This window comes from Procambarus clarkii, chromosome 17 (assembly GCF_040958095.1).
Source record: "Procambarus clarkii isolate CNS0578487 chromosome 17, FALCON_Pclarkii_2.0, whole genome shotgun sequence".
NCBI lineage: Eukaryota > Metazoa > Arthropoda > Malacostraca > Decapoda > Cambaridae > Procambarus > Procambarus clarkii.
The window spans coordinates 40,397,887-40,416,019 of record NC_091166.1 but is presented as its reverse complement, the minus strand read 5'-3'; the positions used below and the strand labels follow the sequence as shown (position 1 = coordinate 40,416,019).

Genomic DNA, 18,133 nt, shown 5'->3' with positions numbered 1-18,133 from the left:
ATGAAGGAAGTGAATGATTAGCTATTAATTTTGGCATTTCATGGGAATTAGCATCTAGTTTGTGAACCAAGTGTTGTTGTACATGGTATTATTCTGTTTTACTACAGAGTGCACAAGTAGTATGCAGAGTAGCTTACCACTGCTGAGAATGAGTCACAATAATGTAGTGAAAACAGATAACCCAGCCCACACATGGAATGAAAGTGATGTGTTGGGCTACCCTGTACACTGCAAAGTTGTGGGAGGAGGCAGCCAGATATTAGCACTGTGTTGGCCGGATACCCGGCGACCAACCATTTCATTTCATGACGTGTTTTGTTTAATACCTCTGGTGTTGCCACTTATTGTATTCAATTTACAAAAGTAAATTGAATACAATATCAGCTAATGTTCATAGCTCTTATGGATGCTTTTTGAAGAATGTGATCAAAGTTGTCAAAAAAGAAGACATATGGTACTGTAGTAAGATCTGCATGAAAGAGTTACAACACATTGAATTATTTGCTTTGCAGGTTAAGCAAGCACCACCTCCCAGAAGAGAAGAGAGGAAAAAGAATGTTGATGAAGAGATGTATCCAGAATACTATAGAAAATCATCAGACCATGTAAAAGGATCAAATGACGCTACACCAGAACCCTTTAAAATTGCACGAATCCTCAGCATTACACCTCGAGTTTCAGGTTATTATTATTATTATTATTATTTTTTTATGGTCTAGTTAGTTGTTGGCGAGGAGTGGGCTCCAGCTTTTGGCACCTATCATTTGTATAATATTATTACATCAGTTTGAACCAGTAATTGCAGTTTGCATCCACTACCTCTTGTCTTGTTCTTTTTATTCACTAATGCACTTAAGTTCTTTAGATTTATCTTGACTTGTCTTAGCCCCTGTGCTCTACTTGTGTTCTGTTCACAATTGTATTGACCTTCAAATACAGTAATGGACCCCTAAAAAATCTTGATTTAAAAACAAAGGATTTTTTATGAAATTGAAAATTTACATGCTAATGGTAATTAATAAATAAGCATGATGCCATGAAAATGCACCCCCATGTTGGCCTGGTGGGGTGCATATTTTGAGTGGGAGGGAGGATTCTGACAATTGTTGCCATGTCCAAAAGAAATTTGCTGACCTGAGACTATTAAAGGGGCAGTAAAAGTTTTATTTGTGCTTTTTTCTTGGTCAGTTTAATCACTGAACACATTATTTTGAAATTTAGATTTATTCTTACGGTGAATGTTGTGTGTGTAATGGTAACCATTGAATTTTCCAATATTTTAGACCATGTGTTATTTCAGGAACAACTTTGAGCCCCAGTGATGTTACCCTGAAGGTGGCCAAGTTTTACCGTCCGGAGAATACCCACCGTGGTATTTCTGCTTCCTACCAAACAGAATTGAATCTACTTTACTGGAGTGAAGAAGGTTAGAATCCAGGTTCTTGAAGTTAGTACTCTAATCAATTACCTAGCAGGGAAAAGCATAGTGAGCAAAATAACACAAGACCAGGATCAGGGTTCATATATGGTTTAAATGCTTAACCTAAACCAGCGAGATAGTTATTCAAGTTTGACTCTAGAACAACTGATCATAATTCAGCCAATTTAATTCACACTATTGAAGATAAATACATTTCATTAACATGTAAAGTTTTAATGTAGTAACCATTATGGGGAGCACACTGCTCCACTATTTCACAAGGGAATGCTTAATCGATGTGGATGTTGACTTTTACATGTAAAATTGTACCCATCCAGCTTTGTTCTATACATTTTCCTTCTTTTTAAAACTGATGGTGTATTTACTATTTTGGTGAAGTTTCAGCCAAATAGCTTTCCAAACAATAGAGAAAAATCACACACAAAAAAATTTGCATATTCAAAACATGATGGTCCACACATTTAACACTTTCGCGCTTTCCGCAAAGGTCACTCAGCCAACCGAATGTGCGCGCAGCGTTTTTATCGCTTAAGCGTAAAAACAAAAATGTGTATACTCTTTTTACTCTTCTGACCTTAGTTCTCATGCTACGTATTTCATTTTGGTACCAACGTGTTCGCAATAAAATTCTCTAGAAGAACATCAGTAAAAAAAGTCACGAAACGTATAGGGATACCAGCACCAAATAAATAACTACGAAGATGACTCGCCGTGAGCGCCCATCAGCAACAAAATGTTTTTACTCTTGGGATTGTAATCACCTCCACACTTATTCTACAGCGTTAATTTTGGTATCAATGGACTCGCAATGAAATTCCCAACACGGTGATATGAATATAAGCGTAGAATAATGATGCGGCCCGCCCGCAAGAGTGTGGGAAGTGGTGAAATTGTTACCCGGTATCGGTGACGGGACGACGCTCGGCGCTTTGAAAGTTTATACTTATTTCACTCTCATGACATTAATTTTCTATGTATGTCATTCATTTTTGTGTCAATGTGTTCGCAATAGAATGTTCTATGTGCCCATAGGTAAAAAATATCAACAAAGCGTAAGTTAGAATAGCGCCAAATATAAAACAACGCTGGAACATATCAGTGAGCGTCAAACACACACGAAATGTTTTTACTTTTGTTATGTTTGTCAAGTTTATACTTGTTGCACACAGTTATTTTTGGTTGTATATTGATCGGAATAAAATTCCCTAAACAGACATATGCATATAATACATGATATGGGGGAAGCATTACCAGTATAAACGGCTAAAGTCACCCACCTGCAACCCGTTTGGGACAAAATACCATTTGATCGAAGTTATCCACACCTTTCATGAACTTATTGTACCATGCAGCCTAGTGGTGAGAAAGAGAGCCTCATAGCGCGCAGTTTGAAACAAACCCAAAGTAAATCGGATAAAAATTGAATTTTATACAAATATTTTAAAAGAGGACTCGACTTTATGTCCACTATGCGTTAGCGTTAGACGAAACGGGACGCGCCGGCGCGTCCAGATAGCGCGAAAGTGTTAATTTATAAATTTCTAATTACACACTATTGAACAATATTACTGCAAAGAACTAGAAAAAAAACTATTCAAGGACACTTAAATAATTATTTTGAAATATCTTTGCGGCAACTCCCACCTCGTATAACTGTCGGGGCAAGCACCACGGAGCGACTTACTCTCTCAATACCTGTGAATTGTGAAACTTCCTCTTCGCTTCATCTTGGCCAAACAAAAGTCACGTGCAATATTTTTTTGTTCCCCGTGATCAGGGAATACATTTTAGCAATATTAGAAAGACGAAAAATTGGGGGAGGGGGGATAATTTTTTTTACATGAACCATGTGGTTGTCAGTCAGTGGGTGCATAATACATGGGTTAGGCTCACGTCAGTCAAATCTGAATAATTAAAAGGTTATTAATGGGTCATATTTGCTAAATATGTATAAGTATTTTTTTTTTTACCAGATACCCGAGGTGCTAATATAAATCCATAACTTGACTGGTGTTCTAATATTTATCTGATAGTTTTAGATTTATGATTTATTTGTAAAATAAAATTATCACATTCTATAGTTTTTGTATCCTTTTATTTTTTTTATTAAATACCTTTTTATGTAGTGTGATTGATTACCTTGTCATCTCGGGAATTCAGTACAGGATTGCACATGTTTAATCACATATATTTTTGTTTACAGAGGCATCAATTACCTTCAATGATGTTATGGGAAAATGCTTCGTTTCCTATCAAGAAAATATTGGAAGCAAGTCTGTTGATGATTACATGACTGAGGGTCCATATAGATTCTTTTTTGCGGAGGCATACAATTCAAAGGATAAGACATTTACCGAGCCTCCTGCAAAAGCCCAAGCATTGGGAAGTATTGGCAAGGTAGGTTTTTGTTGCCTTTAAATATAAACAAAGCACTTAGTGAAGGTATCATTTGGTTGACATGCTTTTGAAAGAGGTGTAATTGTGAAGTATAGTTCATAATTCCTGTGTGTGACGCTGCAGGCATGCTTGCTATGTGCCACAATCTCGGGTATTAGTGCCGCAAAATGTGCGTTCTGGCACACTATATTAAAGGTATTGATTTTGTGTAAAGCCTTATTTCATGTATTTAATTGAACACGCTTATTGCTCAGTTTGTAATCTAGATTTTCCATTTCATAAAATTGTTTTTACTGTCTTTCGTAACCAGAAATGTTCAAACTCAAGCCTAACCTATCTAGGCCGTCAATATATCATGGTCCCATATTTGTTATAAATACTGTATAGTAAATTATACAGTATTTTAAATAAATTGATCGATACTCCATAAAATGTGTTGTATTAGATGAGAAGACAGGTTATACTGTATTATCATGGGTAGTTTTTATAGAGCAGCCCCCTTCCCCTGAAGCTATCATGCTGAGATTGCTCCTGTTTGCTAGGTCATAAGTTGTGAGAGTTGTGTGCGGCCTACTGGGGACTAGAGCCTGATCCTGTCCCCCTTACAGGCACAGAGACCAGGTGACATTTTGCCACCCCACCAGAAAAGCATACAGAAAGTCAGTGGAGCATTACAGATAACTGCAAGGTTCACAGGAACTGAATCCTCGAAATCTGCCACACAGCTCCCAAAATAATTACTCAATCTAGTTTGAACCCTTAGTACTGCCACAAGGGGGAGGGGGGGGGAGCCTGGAACCATAGCCCTCTTTCAGTTATATAAACTATTTTGTTGCATATCTTGGCACCTTTTCCAGTTTGTTAAAGCGCTTCTTGCAGTATCAAGAATATCAAGCAGTACTCAGATGGAAAAACACCATTGATTTGAATAGTACAACCATTGGTATAGGATTCCTGGATTTGAAGGTTCTCATAATCCATCCTATAATTTTTCTAGCTGATGCTATATTTGCTTGGTTGTGCTCCCTAAACATTAGGTTGTCAGACATGATTATTCCAGATCCTTTACGTGCTGCTTTCCTACTTTGGCCAGATTTGATTGTGTTTTGTACTCTGTATTTTGTTTAAGGTCCTTATGTTTACTGTACCTGAGTACCTGGAATTTATCACTGTTAAACATTGTTATTTTCTGCTGCCCAGTCAAAAACTATTAATATCTGCTTGTAGTTTATCAATGTCTTCAACAGAAGTAATTTTCATGCTGATTATTTCATTACATTTAATACTGATAATGCTGATCAGGTGTTTCATTACATTTTATGCTGGGTTTTTATTTGGCATCTTAGAATGTAGTCTGGATGATTGTATTAAAATGTTTTCTGACTAATAATTCTTTTAAATAGGGCAAAGGAAAAGGAAAAGGAAAGGGGAAAGGAAAAGGAAAAAGTTGTAATGATGAGAACAATGAAGTGAACAGCTTCCAGGGCTTTGAGGAGTATCCGCCAGTTGCACACAAGTTGCGGACTCTTGATGTCTTTGCTGGCGTTGGAGGTGAGGCTCATATATTTTCATTTGCGCTTGATAAATATTTACAGCTTGATACTAGTTCTTTAAAAATATTTGTAAAAATAATTTATTGGGCAACAAAAGTTTAGATTATCTTCAAGGTCAAGTACAGTAAAAATATTTTAATCTATGTGGTATGCAGTCATAATTTTTAATACTGGGTATGCTTGCATACTTTGTGTAGTGGATTTTTTTTATAAGCACTATTTTAAAAGTTTGGTTTTAATTTTTTACACCCATGTAATTCACCTGAACACACTCACTCTCTCTCTCTCTCTCTCTCTCTCTCTCTCTTTATGCAAACAAATAAAAATCCTGAAATGTATTATTTTTATTAACAGGTCTCTCTGAAGGCTTTCACCAGGCTGGAATAAGTAAAGCCAGTTGGGCAGTTGAGGTATTTGAACCAGCTGCTCAAGCATACCGTCTCAATAATCCAAACGCCACAGTCTTTACTGACGACTGTAATCTTCTTCTGAGAATGGTTATGGATGTAAGTTTGTGTAAATGTTACCATAAGTTGAAGTTTTGAATTTTGAAATGTATAGAAAAATCATGATTCAACAAACTTCATTTTAGCAAATCTCCTGTTGTTCCTCGGTCTTTGCAGGCTGGAGTTACCTGATTTGCCTGAAGATACCTGATCTTTCGACAAAGTGGGGAATGTGGAGATTTGCTTAGAAACGACAAAACTCTGTTTTGTTCTGACCAAAACAAAGTTTTGTGGCTAGTTCAGACTGGTGGGAAAGTTGACCATCTTATGATTGAGATTAAAATATTGCTTTGTGAAATTACCCCATAGTGTTGGAAATATTCTCCAAAATTTGAATTACATCATTCTGGACCTGATTCATATTAGTGTGAAATTGGAATTGCCAAAACACTGTTTTTTTTGTTGCCTCAATTTTTTTTCCTAAATATCAAATTTTTCTGTTTTATAAGTAATCCAGGATAATCAACTAAAACTCAAGATATGAAATATCTTTAAAACCTGGTCCAGTAAATAATTGAGATTTTGATAACCATTTTAAGTAACATTCATTTCCACCTCCTGACTTCAAATGAATGATAAAATGCAGAATAGGAAAAATATGATGTTTGAAATTGCTTCATTAAAAGGATTTCACAATGTCCCCATCTCTAGAATACTGAATATTTCTTCAGACGTATCCAAATTTTCTCCTACAGTATTTATTCATATATTTATGGTCACATTATGAGTTGTGTTTCTTCCAATAGAGATCATCCTGTATATATTATTAGTTGATTGTTATATTTTGGACAGCAAGAGAACATGAACAAAAAGGGCCAGCGTTTACCTCAGAAGGGTGATGTGGAGATGCTTTGTGGTGGTCCACCTTGCCAGGGATTCTCGGGCATGAACAGATTTAATACACGTCAGTATTCTCAGTTCAAGGTCAGTTATATAATTTTTTGTTTAAGGGGTGGGAGTTGTGCATGTGAAAGAGTTAATGGTGAAAGTAAATAATTTTTTTTTTTTTTTTTTTTTTTTGTAGCTTCTCTGGCTCTCTTGCCATTTCTGTTGAACCAGTCCTGTTTTCTAGTTCTGGATCTGTTTTGGTATCAATCTCTCTTGTGCCTTCTTCATATCTCATAAAACGTGTCATGCATCTCATTTATTTCCTTACCTAACAATGTCTTTTCAATTTTCTCGGTGTTCTCTTCTGAAATAGTTTTTCAACCATTTCATTTTCCTTATTCTCTTCTAGATTATAACACATTGCATATTATATTTCCAAAAGGTTATAGTTGCTCGTACCCAAGGGAGGAAGGTACGGAATGTCAAATCTCTTATTTTGTTTCTGGTGAATATCAAATCCAGCATTGAGGGAGCATCCTCCCTTTCCCTCATTCACATGGCCTACCTACTGTTGATACGTGAATGTCTTCAGGATAAAGTTTATGAATCTGACAGTTCAAAAATCCTCTGTGCTTGCTTCACAGGCCTTCCAATCTTTTGATTTCAAGTTGAAGTCACACAGTATCGATAGCTATTCATACCTGTACCACTTCTTAGGTGGCTTAATCTTTTATCATTCGTTATTTATCTTTATTTGCTCTTGCAATAATATCTCGTGATCATTGAGGTCTCTCGCTTGTCATCCTGTGCCTTCTTTGTCCACCTTCCATCTGTCTTTCTCTTTACATTGCTCCTTTTTTTTTTTTTTCCTCTAGTCTCCGTTCCTCCATCCTGCAAGTAGACAGACGTTAATATTTTTGTGCAGATGTCTTGTGTAAGAGAATAAACTTAAGATGAATGTTTTTTATGAATTGTATTTTCATTCAAATTTATTAACTTCTATTACAGAATTCCCTTGTAGCGTCTTACCTGTCATACTGTGATTTCTACCGTCCGAGATTTTTCCTCCTTGAGAATGTGCGGAACTTTGTGTCATACAAGTGTAACATGGTTCTCAAACTAACCATGCGGGTTTTGGTAAAGATGGGTTACCAGTGTGCTTTTGGAATCCTTCAAGCCGGTAATTATGGCGTTCCACAAACCCGTAGAAGGTAAGATGAACAGCTTTGTCAATATTTATAGTCTTAATAATATTGTGAATAGAAATTACTTTTTTCTTCTTGCCATATATGCACTAGCCTATTTGTTTATAGGTTTTATGTATAGTATAGCCTAGCTAGAGAATGCTGCTACATATTCACTTCAAATTTTAAAGATGTGTAGTTAGTGCTGCATTGCTTCTAGAACAATTTTATACTTTTTAATATGGTAGGTTAGTGACCTTTAAGTTACCTTTAGTTGGTTCTGTGGACCAAGATCCTGGTGGTTTGGTCTTTGAGCAGGCCTCCTGGTTGGTGGTGTGGTCAACCAGGCTGAAATGATGCAGCTCTCGGCCTGATAAGTGAATAACAGCCTGGTTGATCTGGTATCTTTTGGATGTGTTTCAAAGGCTCTCTTGAACACCACAATAAGTCAGCTAGTTATGTCCCTTATGTTTAAAGGGCGAATGTTGAAAAGTCTTGGCCACTTGATGTTGATAGAATTCTCTTAGCATTCTTATTGTACTTCTGCATTTCAGTGGGGCTGTTTTCCACTTGCTTTCTGGTCTCGTGTGGTGTTATTTTCATGTGCAGATTTGGAGTCAGTCCCACTAATAAGTTCAGTGTAAATTATTATACATCTCTACCACCCCTCCACTCTAGGGAATACAGATGTAAACATTTTAAGGAGTCCCAACAATCGAAAGTGTTTGTCAGGTTCCAATAATATATTGCACATTAAATTTTTGCAGAGCCATCATAATAGCAGCTGCCCCAGGGGAGAAGCTTCCATTATTTCCTGAGCCCACTCACACATTTGCCCCGAGAGCATGCATGCTATCTGTTGTGGTTGATAACAAGAAGGTAAGCATCTTAGGCTGTGTGCAGCTCTTTGTTATTTACACCATGTTTGCTGTGATATATACACTGAATCTTTTGTTTCTTTGAGATAATTAAGATGTAGTTTATAATAGAATGCAAAACTGAAGTAAATTTTGTATAATACTAAGTGTACGTGATATGCAAACGATGAGTCACAATAACGTGGCTGAAGATACGATGACCAAACCACATACCAGAAGGTGATATATACAGTATCAAGTCGTCACATTCAGCTCGATAATGCTCCAGGACGGACCGAAACAACGACGTTTCTTCATCTTCTGGTGTGTGGTTTGGTCATCGTATGGGATATATTTCTTCAGCGCTCATTATCTTAACAAAAATTAAAATTATATATATTTGGGTAAATAAGGTGATGGTATGACTACCAACGTATGTCTACTGCATATGTTGCATCATATGATGCATAGGTGAAAATAAATCCCCTATTTTAGCATGGAAATAGACTGTACAGTCTGTGCATGGCATTTTGAATAATTATTATTTGTTATAATACAGTATTAGGTAATATATTTATTTTATATTCATGATAAATTATTAACCCAATGCAGCTACAACTATGTTACTGTACATAGCGTGGTAAGGTCAGTTTTGCCTGCCAGCTGCTGTGGTTTCACTGGTTGAAAGCCCTTGACACTGGTAAGCATAGATCTCCCAAATACATTCTCAGTTATCCAGCCAAATTTCCCATTATCTAGAGTACTGTCCAGATATGGCAAAGTTTTGGCTGAAAATTCTCCGGACTCAATTTTGCCCGAATAACTCAAATAGACAGTTGACTGGGCTTTGGATAACTGTGCTCATACATTACTGTGTACAGAAAACAAATGAATGTATGAGGAAGGACTAAAATGTTCCAGCCATCAAGGAATTTTCTAATGGCACATGTTTATTTCATTTTGAAGATAGTGGTTTTGTACCAGTTTTAGTGTATAAGCTACACGAGATATTCATATTAGCGTAACGTAATAGCTACAAATAGCATAGCTACAAATTAATTCATGATCAGAGGCTAGGAAGCATTAGTACGGACCATAATTTCTCGCTTGTGAATGTGGCTGGCGGTGTTTTGTGGCAACCCATCATCCATCTTTACCATCTGCTTATCATCCATGTACACGTTAGCACCCAACTAACACCCACCTCCACACACTTTTGCTCTCACCCACGCCTGTCCTCAGACCTGCTCCCACCCACACCTGGTGGGTGGGATGTATTGTAGTCGGCTCATTGAAGGTTTTTATATATACTGTACCATAAATTATTATTGATTATTTACTAAAAAAAAATGTCTTAACATGTTATTTGCTTTTAATAAATTAATTTTATATTTTTTGCAGTATGTCAGTAATTGTCAGTGGGTGGTGTCTGCCCCGCTACGCACAATAACAGTAAGAGATGCTTTGTCAGACTTGCCAGAGATTCGTAATGGAGACCGTAAAGAAGAAATTAACTATGGCTCTGAACCTGAATCTCATTTTCAACGTCTGGTTAGTTATATCTTATTTAGATTCTTCTGAAGTACTGTAATACTACAGATGTTAATTGTGCATGTTAATAAGTGAAAGTGATAGAGCACATTTATACGTACATAAAGTTTGTGGCGAAATTGCATGTAAAATGCAAGTCTTGTGTATGTAAAACATACTTTGTGTTCAATTGTGATGGGACTTGCAGTTTAGTGAAAATAAATTTTAACGCGTCTGTATTTCTTTAATTTAAAGATTCGGGGCAAACAGTATCAACCACTTCTTAGGGATCACATGTGTAAGGAAATGGCTCCATTGATTGAAGCACGTATGCGACACATCCCTACAGCACCTGGATCAGACTGGCGCGATTTACCTAATATAGTTATACGGCTCTCGGATGGAAAAGAAGCAAAGAAATTGTAAGTGATATGCAAATAGTATTTTATGTACAAAATGAGAAGTTAAGTATATTTATTGCATTAGCAGGTTAGGGCTAAGTTAGTATGAATAGTAGTAAATCTTTTATAGATCAGCCTAAGGTATAGAGTAGTACTGAGTAATGTTATTTTTTTAAGCTACATGTGATGTTTTATAGCATAGTGCATGTCCCTTTCTCACTCTTGTAAGTAATGTAGGAAAATATACGTCATAGTTTTCTGCGCTCACCACAGAGGAAAACAGCTTTTCAGTAGTAATTAGGACCTTAAGTTTAATGTACATAAATGCAGATAGTATCTTGGTACAGTACTCACATTCATTGAACATTGTACAGTATACAAATGGAATGCACATGAAGCTTACTCAATCCATAACTAAAACAAGTCTGACAGCATTAGAATGTTTTAGAAACAAAGACAGTAAATACACCTAGTGTATTTACATCTGGATGTTCACCATATTTTTATGCTTGCTCTTGAAAGAAGGCTACTTCCACTGCTAATGCCTAAAGCTAGTTTGCCACCCTCGTGCCTAAAAATATTTCTTGGCATCTGTCTCCTTTGTATTTTGAATTTGTGTGTGCCCCATTGCCTTGAAAAAGATTTTTATCACTGTTGGATGGTACTTGTCCATAGTTTATCTTTGAGCCTTATAACTGTTGAGCTTTACCTGGTGTGGTGTTGCATATGATTAGATAGGGTCCATGAATGCTGTTTATAGTGCAACATATTGAAAGTCCTTGCTAAAGTTCCAGAATGCCATCCTTATGTTTACCAATTTTGTATGTGCTGCTGAAGTTGTGTTTACATGTTTCTATGGGTTGAGGCTGGTATTATATACATGATCAGGTCATGCGTTTTATTGTTCTAATCAAGTAATATACACACACATTTTAAGTAAGTCATATACAATTCTTTCTTATCCATGATCAGGAAGGGGGGGAACATTTTAACAATATTAGAAGGAAAAAATTTTGTTTATATATTTTTTTGTGCATCTGGATGCTGTATGAGAGATGCACAGTCCAGGGGTTGAATTCTAGTAGTTACTTGTGCACCAATACCAGTGGTCTGTCTGTGTGGTACTCTTGTACTCTGCAAAATGTGATGATTTCTAATGATATCGTAATTTTTTGCTTTTAAATTGGTGAATTGTAGACTCTAAAGTACAGATTACTTAAATTAAGCAGCAAGAAATTATTAAAAATTAATATATACTAGACATTGTATAGTAGTGGTAAAGGACTACTATGGTAGAATGGTATGGTTACTTAAAAGTCAGGAACCATTATAAAATGTAAGTATAGTGAAGCAAGGTTGCTTTAGGCTGCTGCCTTCACATTTCAGGAAAGTGGAGAAAATTTTACTTTATTATAATGCATAAATAAATTTTTATGTAGTACCGTAATGCCAAATGAATTGTGTAATAATTTAACCTTCATAACCTAATACTGTGTTTATCTTTAACTTTCAGGCAGTACACTCATCCAGACAAGAAACAAGGTAGAGCTTCCAATGGTGCTCTTCGTGGTGTTTGCTCCTGTGCAACTGGCAAGGCTTGTGATCCTATGGATAAGCAATTCAACACACTCATTCCATGGTGTTTACCTCACACTGGAAATCGCCACAATCATTGGGCTGGTCTCTATGGTAGGCTAGAGTGGGATGGATTTTTCTCCACTACAGTAACTAACCCCGAGCCAATGGGGAAACAGGTAAATGCAGTTATAGGCATAAAAGCTATAGGAACTTACTGTACAGAGCACCCTTGATTTGCAGACGAGGAGTCACAATAACATAGCTGAATATGTTGACCAAAACCACAATCAGAATTGTCCAGGCTGGACTGAAATTTTCGTCGTCCCTTCACTTTCTAGTGTAGTTTGGTCAACACCCTCGATTTGGCATTGTCTGTGGGACCTGGTAAAATTCACTGCAACTAGTGATATCAGCATGTAGTAGGAAGAGGGTGTGGCCCCCCCCACCCCCACCCACATGCCATCCTTGTGTGGGGTGGGGTTTAAATGTGTTCAAAGGCTTTCCTGTGACATGGCCTTATTCTAAGTTCATATTTATTTAGTTAATAATTGAAAATCTACTTAAAGCATTATTGAGGGTGATAATGTTCATACTCTCCATTTTACTCAACAAAGTTTTGACTTTAATTCCCCATTTTTTTCCCTAAGCCCAATATCAACTTATATTTTCCACAATAGTTGTGACATTACTTTGTTGAAAGAAAATTCTTCCTAGTCAATATTACTAGGAAGAATTTGGCTGAGTTTTGAATTTAGTTAGGTAAATATTCCATTAATTAATTTTAAGGTACCCAAGGATGCACATGTTCTTATGCATGTATATTTGTAAATATTATATTACAAGCTGTATTTAATAATACAATTTAAAATGTGCACTCATACCAATATTATCTTTTAGGGACGTGTCTTGCATCCAGAACAAACACGTGTTGTAAGTGTGCGGGAGTGTGCAAGGTCCCAAGGCTTCCCAGATACATATCGTTTCCATGGAACAATCTTGGATAAGTATAGACAGGTATGGTATATGAGGAATGTTTCATTATTGCATTTCAAGTAATACTTAATGCTTTTTTAATTAATGATGAGAGCACATTAACACTTTCGCGCTCTCGGCGCTCAAAAAAAAACAATACCCCAGATGCTTTCGGCACTTCGCGCGCCTACGCGGTAAGACCGAAAAGTGTACACTTTTGACTGTCCTGACAATAATTGAAGGCGCACGTATTTAAATTTGGTATCACTGTGTTCGCAATGAAATTGTCTATAAGAGCATACCTATAAAATGCCGTCCAAGCATAAGGAGTATCAACACCAAATAAAAAAACTATGCAGATCACTCGCCGAGAGCGCCAAACAGCAACAAAATGTTTCCACTCTCTTAATGGTTGCGAAGCCTACAGTTGTCCTACATCGCTAATTTTGGTATCATTGGAATCGCAATAAAATTCTCTACACGGACATATGCATATGAATGTTTAATATAGGTAATTGCCCACCCGCAAGAGTGTGTGAAGTGGAGAGTAGTTAGCCGCGAGCGCACTGGCGAAAACACAGGGGGGAAATCATGCTTGGAAAGTTTATACATTTCCTGACCTGTGGGAACCGACCTGTGAGATTTATATTTACGTTAATTTATATACTTCGATAGCAATTTGTATAATAAGTGGACTGTATTTCTACTATAATCTCATAATCTCACAAATCGATCCTCTACACATTAGGGGGGGTTTATTAAATTAATATATATATGCAGCCAATCATACTACAGAATTAACTACATACATTGAAAAGGTTCCTTATCTTATTTGTACAGCAGGTATAACCAGGATGTAGACCACATTTTCCCTCTTTGAGGTAGCTTCCACGTGCTGGTAACTGAAGCACAAACATGCTTCCTCGTCTTGACCTGTCAAAAGTGCGCTAGCTGTGAAGCCAGAATCCTATATATGACAAGTATTTCAGAGAAAACTGTACATGGAACAATAAAGACCTGGCTTAATTACCTTTAGTTTGAGGCCTCCACGTGCTCTAACCGGGTCACCCTATATAATGACATTAATGGCCAAAAATGAAGATACATGGGTTTCGGAAAGAACACTTAACTTGAATTTGTTGACAGCGTGTTGAAAATGGTACACCTTTGGGTTCCATAACACTACGTCCAAGTAAAATTAACAGGAGCCGAATTTGCTCCCGTGTGAGCCTCTGGTCTCGTATAAACAATGGCAATGTCTAACACTCCTCACTGACGCTACTGGCCGACATTGTCCAGATATGATAGGAGCCAAATTTGCTCCACACGTCTCGGAGGTGACACAACAATGGCTGCCCTCCTTCCCCCCTGACGCCTGGCTTACATTGTCCAGATGACGGAAAGTGATAGAAGGGTCACATTTACTCTACTTTAATATTGATAATTAAGTTAATTTATATAAGATGTTTTTATGATGGTAAAGTCCAAAGACTAATGTATTTAAGAATAATTCCCACCATAATAGGTGGTGAATTATAATAGTGTGTGGTGATGATATCCCGTTTTCTTTAGACGGTAATTCCACTACAAGTTACGTTTTCTATGGGTAACTTGTTAGTAATACAGCTATTATCTGTATGATTATTAAATGGTGTCGGATTTTCCGACATGACCCTACTTTTCTATGTACGTATTTCTTTTTTATACCAATGTGTTCGCAATAAAATTTTCTATAAGATGAAGTGTATAACATTTGTACAAAGCATGTGTAAGAGAAGCGCCAAATATAGAACCACGTCGCTCAGTATGCGTTCGCGGCAGAAACGAACGCATTGTTTTCGTTCGTTTGATGTTTGTCATGTTTATACTTGTTGAAACATTTTATAATTTGTATGACAGTGATCGCAGTAAAATTCCCTACACAGACATATACATAACACGTACAAATATTTCCCACGTGTTGGATATATCAACGGCTAAAGGGAACCCACTGCCACACGCTCGCCACACCCCCAAACATACTTTGTGTATTTTTTTTTTACTCATAGAAGTTTGTGATATAATATTCATTCTGGTACCAAAACATTCGCAAATAAATTCCCTACAAAACAAAAGTATCCCCATCCATTTCGGTTAAAAAATGGAATTTATAGAAATATTTTTTCGATGGACGAGAAAACTCGGCTGTTATGCGGAATCGTAAGAGAAAACGGCGACGAGTTATCTCTAATCTAAAGCGCGAAAGTGTTAACTTTATACAAAAAAAAACTGTTTCTGTTTTTACATGTTACTGTTCTTACTAGAATTCTGCAGTTCTTACAGGGTATACTTGATTACAAGATGTTTTGTTTTGCAGATCGGAAATGCAGTGCCTCCACCTATGGCACGAGCAATAGGGCTGGAGATTCTGAAGTGCTTGCAATCAAAGGAAAAGAATGTGGTTATGAGGCTTGATGATGTAAAAGCACAAGTCGACTAGCATTGTTGTGCTAGTGCTATATTTCAATATACAGCTAGGTACCCATAGATGTATTTTTAACTATTTTTATGAAATATGCCAAAATTTAGCAGTTTTATAATTTTTATATGGAAATAAATTAGCTTTTTAAATATTTTATTTGTTTTAACATTGACTATTTTTAAATTGCCATTTTATGAAGCATATCAAGTTTGTAATAAAATGACATTGAATGTGCTACATTTGTATTTTATTAACCCTCAAATGAAGCATCTATTTTTATGAGACTTAAAATTTTTCTCCACCATTTGACTCCCTTGTGTACATCAAATGAAAACATGAAGCAGCTCTCCACTGTAGTGTGGGAATATTGGGAAAGTTGCAACTTGCTCTTTATAAGGTCTACAATTGTAATAAGATCTTTTTTGTAAGTGAGGTTTATGGCTTGGTCTGTCTTATTGCTGCTGAATCTAATCCAAAATTTTGCTCATCGTTATGCTCTGGGACCCTGCCTTCATTGCTCGTCCTATACCTCCACACTGAATCAGGGGTTTGGCCCCCAAAATTTGAGCATCTCGTGTGTCCTCAGCTTCAGAGGATTGTGCCCGTCATTCCCATCCACTTACTCCCCTATGCTATGAGGTCCTCTGATAGTATGTGCCAGTCGGATATCCAAGACTGCCAGCTGCCTTTTATAACCAAAGCTCGGGATGTTTCCAGCTTTACATGCCCATTCCTGAACCTGCCTTGGGTCCAGTTGTCTTAGCAGTCCCTCCATGAGACACTTTCTTCACACTCCCGCTCCGTTGTATTTCCTGTCCACAATTATGTGCGCCGCCTGCCCCAGGAGATTAGCATCATCAAGGCAGAACTTTATGCCATTTTGTATGCTGCCTTCTTTTTTTATACCTATTTCATCAGCTGCCTTCTCACTGTCGACATTCCTATCATAGTCAATGCTCACATTTCTCTCATGGCTCTAGTCATTTAATCCTATCCATCCTGTGGTATTTAAAATTTAACATTGGCTGTTTATCTCCAGCAGAATTAAGGTAAGAGGTTTGCTGGGTTACAACACCACACCAGTCAATCATATTGGTGTTGTCTTAAATGTGTGTGCAGACGCTGCTGTCAAGGAGACCATCCGCATTTGTCCTATTTCCTGCAAAGGTGCTTCTTATTCTGACTTCTACCCAGTCATTTATTTTTCAATCCATACCCATTGGCAGGGTTGTTGGTCTTCTGTTGCTGGTAACAAACTGTGTGCTCTTAGGAGGGTGGCCAGGGGGACAGGCTACCCTTAAGTGGTGGGAAATGGCTCTGGCAATGGTATGTCTTAAACTGACGGGCACTTAATAGAGCACTGCCTTGCTCCTTGTTGTCTGTGCTGCATTGACCCTCTTACGGTCGAACATCTTTGTCGATTGTCCCGACTTCCAGGATGTGCATGTGTCTTGCTTCCTGACTGTCCCTGAACAGAATCCTTGGTAAATTATATAACTGATATTGCTTGCCTTGTGCACTTTTGTTCTCGTATTGGCATCTTTGGTGATATCTAGCACCTTTTGAACATTAGGCAACTTTAATGGTGCTACATGGTCTCCCCGGCTTGGTGCCTTTTGATAATTACTTAATACTCGCTAATGTCCTTTTCTGAAATTACATGAATTTGTAAATATCTAGTGGCCTCAATAAGGACAGGAAGCCGGTGGCTTATCAAAGGTCCCTCCATTTGTCCTGATGATTTTATCTAGCTGGATTTTGGCATTTATGGCTTTGGCAGACAGCAGGTTCCAAGGGTAATGTCTTTTCACCCCTATGGGTGAAAAGGCATTTCCTGTTTTGTTGTACATTGTGGCTTGTTGAGCTTGATACCATTGCTCCTTGTTAGTGTTACTCCGCACATTTGATGGTGCTACATAGCCTTCCCGACTTGGTGGTGCTTTGATAATTAAATACTTGTTAGTGTTACATAAGACCTTTTGAAGAAGTGATATGGATCAGTATCCTCCAAATTGTTCAGTATGTAAAATGTTTAGTAAAATAATTTGCTTTAGCCTCAAGGTAAGGTAGCAAATGTTCAAAATGAAGCCAGGAGGATAATTCTTGGAACCCCCTAGATGCACTAGAATCAACATAATAATTTATTGTGTGAGGGGGACTGACAGCCAGTGTATACATATGTTGGGCTTGTATCGAGTTCCCCCTCGGGGTCTAATTACTGACCCTCATTAAAACCCAACATGCAAAATAGATACTAAGAGTATTGTAACGTCCATTTTAAAAAAATCATCAATACACAGAGCAAGAATTTGTATCATAATATCTCGTGTCATCCAGGATGATGACACGGACAAGGCTGCTAAAACTGCATATGATAAGCCAGAAATTGAGTCAGATCTAGGCATTCCAATCTCTGTTGTTAAAA

General features: G+C 37.2%; 1 protein-coding gene across 2 annotated transcripts in view; it reads left to right on the top strand.

Annotated features, from left to right (window-relative positions):
* LOC123772460 (DNA (cytosine-5)-methyltransferase PliMCI) overlaps positions 1-15,945 on the top strand; it is a 28,574-nt gene extending 12,629 nt beyond the window's left edge. For both annotated transcript variants that reach the window (XM_045765648.2, XM_045765649.2), the window contains exons 12-24: positions 513-681; positions 1,301-1,426; positions 3,645-3,838; positions 5,242-5,389; positions 5,746-5,897; positions 6,690-6,821; positions 7,734-7,936; positions 8,677-8,788; positions 10,168-10,317; positions 10,552-10,718; positions 12,211-12,451; positions 13,173-13,289; positions 15,604-15,945. In XM_045765648.2, the coding sequence (XP_045621604.2) occupies positions 513-681; positions 1,301-1,426; positions 3,645-3,838; positions 5,242-5,389; positions 5,746-5,897; positions 6,690-6,821; positions 7,734-7,936; positions 8,677-8,788; positions 10,168-10,317; positions 10,552-10,718; positions 12,211-12,451; positions 13,173-13,289; positions 15,604-15,726 (2,034 nt within the window). In that variant the 3' untranslated portion in view covers positions 15,727-15,945. The remainder of the gene's footprint in view (positions 1-512; positions 682-1,300; positions 1,427-3,644; positions 3,839-5,241; positions 5,390-5,745; positions 5,898-6,689; positions 6,822-7,733; positions 7,937-8,676; positions 8,789-10,167; positions 10,318-10,551; positions 10,719-12,210; positions 12,452-13,172; positions 13,290-15,603) is intronic.
* The last annotated feature ends 2,188 nt before the right edge of the window (positions 15,946-18,133 follow it).